Source organism: Gouania willdenowi, chromosome 1 (genome assembly GCF_900634775.1).
Source record: "Gouania willdenowi chromosome 1, fGouWil2.1, whole genome shotgun sequence".
Classification (NCBI taxonomy): Eukaryota; Metazoa; Chordata; class Actinopteri; order Blenniiformes; family Gobiesocidae; genus Gouania; species Gouania willdenowi.
Window position 1 is genome coordinate 16,889,088 of NC_041044.1, and position 7,184 is coordinate 16,896,271.

Consider the following 7,184-nt stretch of genomic DNA (forward strand, 5'->3'; position numbering starts at 1 on the left):
TTGAAAACAAGATTTTTATGTCTGCTGAATGTACAGCAAGTGTTTACAAACATTTCTACCAAGTAATAATGATTCTTGATTCTGATTCTTTGAGTTGTGCAGGTCAACAGGTCACAGAGTTCACAAGATAATTTTTTAATTTGAAAAAGCCTTTAAACAGGCCATTTTTATTAATTCACTTAGTTGATATAGTTTAATTTGGTTGCTGTAATGTAACTAGGATATTCAATTAACAAAGGTTTCCAGCTGTAACTGTGAAAGTGAAACTTTCTGAAATAAAACTTCAAACAAGTTGTCATCAATCTAAAAAACAAAGAGCTACAGGTAGATGTGAAACTAAATAAAACAAACTCAAACCCTGGAACAGTCATGTGATAAAACAATCAATAGTTCTTGTTGAGAATTATATTATTATTCTGGATACAGTGGAAACAGAAACTATAAAAAATAGTTATATTTTGAACCTGTTTATATTGTAGGGAATATATTATATACATAAATATAATTGGAGTCAAAAGACAAAAAAACACCACTAATATAAGACCTCTTTACAGTTATTTGAGTCCAGGCGATGACGCGCTGGTAACGACATAATCCAAGACGACGGCGGCCCGGACTACAGCTGATACTATGTAATAAAAGCCTTAAAAGACATGAATATAATGAAAAGAGTGGATGGACAGAGGCATAAACATGCTGACACACACAGACTTATTAAACACACATAGACATCGGTAAACGGAACACGCTTCTCCGGTCGGCTGGCACTAGGACCCAGAGTGCGTCCCCCATACTGCATTTACAGGCTGTAAAATCAGCAGTTTATCATTTTTACCAGTTGTTAGAGCTACTGTCTTTACCAGGGAGATAATAGTTATTACTGGTGATTGTTTTCTGGAGTTTTACTGGGATTTTTACCGGTGATTGGTTCATATCTCCTTCTGCTCCGCGGTCCAAACTGAAACCGTAGCCAGACACACACACACGAGTGTGTCACACACGTCACTCAGTCACATTAAGGAAGGTTGCGTCATTATACGAGGTGGATTAAAGAATGAATAAAATATTGTTTTATCCCGTTCTTCTCCGTGTTATTATCACATTATAAAAAAGTTTAAAAATAGCAGGAATTAGTGCTGGTCTTGAACGGTCTTGTGACAAGTCCGAGTCCGAGACGAGACCGAGACCTTTAAAATTTGGTCTCGAGACAAAGACCGGTCTCGACTACCACAACACAATAAAGACTTGTGTATAAAATGCGCTATACAAATACATTTCCCTTGTCTTTATAAGATATGAAAAAGGTGATTGCATTATATACAGGAACAAATAATTATTAACCTATTGATCAAAGTCAAACATAAAAAGTGATTTAGTTCCCTGGATCACTAGCGGTCCGTGGACCATTTCGTAGCAGGACATGCATGCGCCAAAACCCCTAATCCACACATGAAAAACGTGCTTAATCCTGTGCTTGAACCAATTGCAGGGCGCTTGCACTCTCAGCGTCTCCACTCTGACCAGCTATAAATTAGCTTCCTTGGACTTTCCATGTGGGACAAGTTAGAATTAGGGATAATGATAGCTTGTCAGAGCACAGTTTAACTTGCCTGTGGCAGGCGGACAAATGTTATTATCGAGAGAATTGCTTCAAGCTTATTCAAACTTTGAGATTTGTCTTCTCCTAATGCTTGCTTGTTAAGTCTTCACATGATTCCTAAAACACCTGCTCGCCATGTGGGCTTTACAATTTGGTTGTTTCCTCAGGCTTTCAATAATAGAGTTCAAAGTTTGCCAAATGAGGCAATGAACAACAATTCTTGGTTCAGAAAAAAAATCTTTATTTAGTGAGAAAGGGGGATGAAAAACATTTCCTTGCAATGACCTGCAATAAAAGGAGGAGAGATCACAGAAAGAAACGTTCATAAAGTCAGATTTTTTACAGGGAGGGATTTTATTGGCTCCAGAGCGGACTTGTGGTTGTTGTGCAGATCACAAACATGCTTTCCTCTTAAACTCCAAGTCCAGCAAACTGTTTAGCGCCGGCCTGCTGTCCTCCTGCTGTGATCCGACTGAGGGGAATGATCTTCATGGTGGTCTCCTTCAGGGAGTACCAGCGGTTGTGCCACGTCACCCAAATGATACCATTGTCGTAGCCAAATTCTCCAGCATCCTTCTCTGTGTACCTCCCACCTGCAAACAGAAACATAGCGTTATAGCTCATTCATCTACAACATGCTACTTTTTCTACATAATAGGATCATTGAAGTGCATTCTTTCATCGAATGAAAAACAAAAGAAAAGGTCTGGAGTTGGTTTGATCGTGCCACTCTTACCCAAGTAGTATTTTCCATTCAGATGTGCAGCGTGACATCTGTTCATCCACCAGCCTGAACCGTCCTGCTGAGCACAGTTGCCGTCATACTTGTCGTTGTCCTTGTCGAATGTACTGAACTGCATGCCATTGTGAGACGTGTAAAACTTGTCGCTGGGATCATCTCCAAAGTCAAAACCATCAAAGGCATCACCGGCATCACCGCCAAAGTAGTAACCGTATGTCAGACGGAACATGTCGGCCTCTGACCCCAGTTTGAACATGTTGTAGTCGGCATACCTGCAGGGAAAAAGACCCATTGTTACTGGCTGTGAATGCCTGGAGAAACTTTTCCCATTAAAATCTGCAGACTGAACCGGTTCAAGCAGATCTACCTCCAAGAAAGAGGCTTTGTTTGCCACATTTATAAAAAAAAACACCATCAGAAAATTCTATTTATCATCTAGATTCTACGTTATTATCAAATATCTCACTTCTGCTAAGTCATGTTTCAATTTTTTCAAAGTGAACCTTTTAATTCTAGGGTCATGTTTGCCTGTCCACCAAGCTGCTCTCTTGTCATTACATAATCTCTTATCGGGATTGCGTGTGCATGTACTTTTTGTTGCCCTCCCAGTCAACAAGCTCTATCCTCAACACGGTTGGGATGGTTGTGGTGGCTGTAAGAAGGTGAATCTTCTCATTTCCAAGCCAAAACTCTGTGTTGTCTCCTGGAGAAAGATAACCAAAGCCATTCTTGTACTGGGTCCAGTCCTTGTTGAAGTCTACACTGCCATCCTGTCTCTGTAAATAAGAAAAAAAAGTATTTTAGTGGGAAAATGAATGCTTGATTGTCTGAACACTGTTGATAACGCTCTTTAATGTACAAAAAATAACTAAATGGAAAAAGTTTGAACAGCTCTATGAACATTAATCACGGATAAGCTACTGTTGACTATGGGAACAACTTCCTGTGTAATAGCAGGGTCGTCCCTGGGTTCAGAAAAGAGCAGCTTAAATTTTTGGGTCACAAATCACAACTAAAACCAATAAATTATTGAAATTTTATTATATCACAACAGACAAGCTGAAGTTTATCAGACACCCGTCACCCTTAGCCAGGACCTAATATTTTAAATATATAAATACATTAAAGGTTAAAGCATAGACACTTCTTTAAAGAGACATTCTTCGTCAAATAGGAACGACCGTCTTTAAAGTTGATGACTCAAGCTGTCCTCCATCTGTAATTTAATCACCCATAATCATGTTCATACATTTAAATCCTAAATGAAGCTTATATACTATTGCATTTAAGAAGTTTGTTGACTTGAATATCTTACCCTATTCTGACTTTTTGTGAGGCATTTAATGACAAACAGGAAAAGACAGACGTTTTGGTAAGCAAATAGATAACAGACCTTCACTTTGGGGGGGCCAGTGCTGTTCAAGCAGTTAGTAATGGGCATATGAAAACTCTTTTGCAATTATTTGAAGAGACAATCTTTCAAAAACTAATAAGGGATATCAATAAGATTTTAAAAGGAAACATATTTTGATTTTTATTACAGTGTATGGCTAACACTGTTATTGTGAAAAGTTAAAACAAAAGTTGTTTTGTGTGTATGACGATAAAGAGTATAAAGCTGCCTATTTAAATGATCAAAGCCCATTTAGTAAATTGTACTTTATCCATTGATAACATAGCCATAATTATAAAGTAGTCATAAAAGACAGAAAAGACATGTGTTTCAGATTGGAGGGATGCATACCCTTTGTATGACAGTAAAACCACGTCCAAATGAGTCAATCTCACAGTAGACCAGGAACTGCTCTTTAGCATTCAGAGGTTTCACATAGTAAAGTCCGCTTGTGGTGGCGCCTTTGTTTGCAATGTCCTGGCAGTCTAGAGTCAGGGAAAAACAACATATGAATGATATCTAGCCAGGGGTGGACTGGCCATCTGGCATACTGGGCATCGTCCCGGTGGGCCGTCGACAAAGTGGGTTCTTTTTTTGACAAGTGAGCGGAGGCAGACATGGTAAGAGGTGGCCAAAAATCATTTAAAGTGGCAAAAACGTAGCAAGAAAAGAGTGAAAATGTACTCAAATGGGCCAAAAGCAGTCAAGAGTGGCCAAAAAATGAGCAAATAAAGAGGAACCAGGTGGTTTGTAATGGCAAAGGATAGCTTAAATGGGCAAAATGTGGCAAACAATGAAGAAAAGGGGCAAAAATGTGGAACAAAAAAGGCACAATGTAGGTCAGTAGTTCCCAAACTTTTTGTGCCCAAGGCAAACCGAAGGACAAGTAAAAATCTGAAGGCACAACTATTGTGCAAAAAAGCCTTTCTAACGTGTTATCACTCATATCATGTACAATATCTGTAAATGTGCATAATTATTTACTAATGCCAGATAAAATGTGAGAAAGACAACTATATTACTCATGAAATATTTACTGACAACTTAAAAAAATGTATTGTTTGCCTCTGTATTCTGAAACGAGTGCATACAACGAAGAAAATTAAAAAAAAACAATTTTTGTGTAGTTGTATATCGCAATAATGTATGGTTGTCACAAAATTCCTCGGCACACCTGGACTTGCCTCTGGTGTGCCGTGGCACACCGTTTAGGAACCATTGATGTCGGGGAAAAAGGAAACAAGTTATATTTATTGGGCAAAAGTTAGCTTATTTGGATGAAATGTGACAAAAAATGTAAAGAAAGGTCAAAAATTGGGTAAAAGTGTGAAAAAGAACTTGCAAAAATGGACAAAAAAATAGGAAAAAAAGGGATATTTATTGGCAAAAGGTAGCTAAAATCTGAAAAAGTGGCAAGGGCATAAATGCAGGGACAAAGGAAGATTTCTGGGGGAATAAAAATTCAAATTAAGACATGAAGAGCCACATGTTGAGCATCAACGACTTCTAGGTGGTGTCCGATGATAACGTAGTGGGCTGATCTGGACAGAAAATGCCAGGGCTGAATATTTGTCCCAGTCCATCCCTGTATCTGGCTGATAATCTGATCAGGGTCTGTTGATAACATTAGACATGAGTCCTAACTTTCCCAAACTCACTAAGTAAATTGTGTGGAAAATTTAGGTCAGTACACATGGCATCCACGGGAGATGTGTTTGCACTGCACTGATGCATAATATTGATTATTGACTCCAAGTAAACAGTGAACAAGGACAACTTCTAATGGGATGAGGAAAGAAAGGAAGAAAGAAAAATGTTTTGTGAAACAATAATGATCTGACGGTCATTATTTTTTCCTTCATCACCTGTCCCAGTGGTGCTTTGGATCTCCACTGTGTCTTTGCATGGCTCGCTGCATTTCTGATGCAGCTGAATGGACAGCTGCTTCAGGTCTGCCATTCGTCTCTCATTGGATGAAATTAGGTTCTGGAGGTCACTGAAAAGACGAACACAAAAGTAAGTCGAAGCATCCAAAGGAAAGTTTGGAAAATTGAAAAGTGTCACATCTGTGACAAATGGAACTATAAAAAATGGATTTAGACAATAAGAAATGGGAAAAAAAATGTGTGAAATTGGACATCAGATTGGTTAGGGTCAACAAGGGAAAGATGTGTAGGCGGCAAACGAGTCCATGATCTTTGCTCAGTAACAGTGTGTGTTATAGGAGGTTTCGAGTACATTGGCCTGAGAGTGTGGGTGGCTGTGAGGCTGCCAAATGGTGGAAAAAAAGGACAGTTCAAGTGCAAACCTTCTGCAAAATGTTAAAAAAAAAAGTCACCATTCCTCTCTGATTGACAGTATGTATTAGAGACAGTTGAATAAATACTTCATTTAATTCTTTGCTCTTTTTATTAAGCTAGTTTTAAGCATTAGCACATTTTAAGTACCACATTTTTAATTTAAAAACACGTAAACTGCTAAAAGCTATTTTTAAAAATTGTTTTGGACAAAAATAAAGGCTGAAAGGTGTTAAGTAAGGGTCACATAGATGGTTGTGTGCAGGTTTGGATGGTGTTGTGTGATTGCAAGCAGGTCATTGGAATTTTTGACTGTGGTTTGGTGATGACTTACTATATTTGCTGTTCTTGTGCAACTATAGTTTTCTCAAATCGAAGGATATCTTCCAGCATGCTTGTTGACTTTTTGAAGAGCAAGTCTGAAAAGTAATTTAAAAAAAATATTTTTTTTTAATCATACCTTAAACCTAAACACAGATTTGGATACATTACAGCAAGCAATACATATTTTCTAATGCACATTTCAGAACCAGAGAGGATTCCACGTTTTACAGTCAATAAATGTTAGCAGAACAAAAAAAGGAAATGAGAATGGATTCGAACATACCTGGCTGAGTCTTTTGTGATACAGCAGCAGAATCTTTCATGTGGACAATAGTTTCTTCTGAGCCTTGAGTCAAATTGGCAATTGTTTCCAGTTCTGTCAGCAGTTCATCCAGATCATTGTCCACTCCAGGCGTATACTTCAGAAAGTAATCGGCTACACCGCATGTGGTGGGACAGTACTTTCCCTAAGCATGGATACAGTAAAAGCAGTCAGGGATTGTGACAATGAGCAATATGGTACTCAAATCAATCCCCTCTGTAAAGCTTAAGATGCTAGTAAATACTTACAAATCCATCATTTGTGGTGCATGATGCAAGATTGTCCCCTCGGATTTGCTGCAAAGAAGAAGGGTATGCTTTTAAAGGTGTTTTTGAATGATTTCTATCATGAGTTTACTTCAGAATCATGCACTCAAAAGAAAATGTTTGCCAATGGTTTACAATGCAGAGTTCCTTACTGCTGATGCAAAGCAGAAAAGTATCAGGAGTCCTCCTGTTGTTGAAAGAAGGGATGGAGCCATTGTTGCTTCGGCCACCAGTTGTGGG

General features: G+C 38.4%; 1 protein-coding gene across 1 annotated transcript; it reads right to left on the reverse strand.

The window, feature by feature from the left end:
- Positions 1 to 1,824: 1,824 nt before the first annotated feature.
- Positions 1,825 to 7,184, reverse strand: fgg (fibrinogen gamma chain). Its single transcript, XM_028449203.1, has 9 exons — positions 7,097 to 7,184; positions 6,927 to 6,974; positions 6,640 to 6,823; positions 6,367 to 6,451; positions 5,601 to 5,731; positions 4,087 to 4,220; positions 2,934 to 3,118; positions 2,337 to 2,614; positions 1,825 to 2,193 (listed from the first exon to the last, which is right to left on the reverse strand). Exons 1-9 carry the CDS (start codon positions 7,157 to 7,159, stop codon positions 2,012 to 2,014), a joined length of 1,290 nt encoding a protein of 429 aa, XP_028305004.1. The 5' UTR covers positions 7,160 to 7,184; the 3' UTR covers positions 1,825 to 2,011.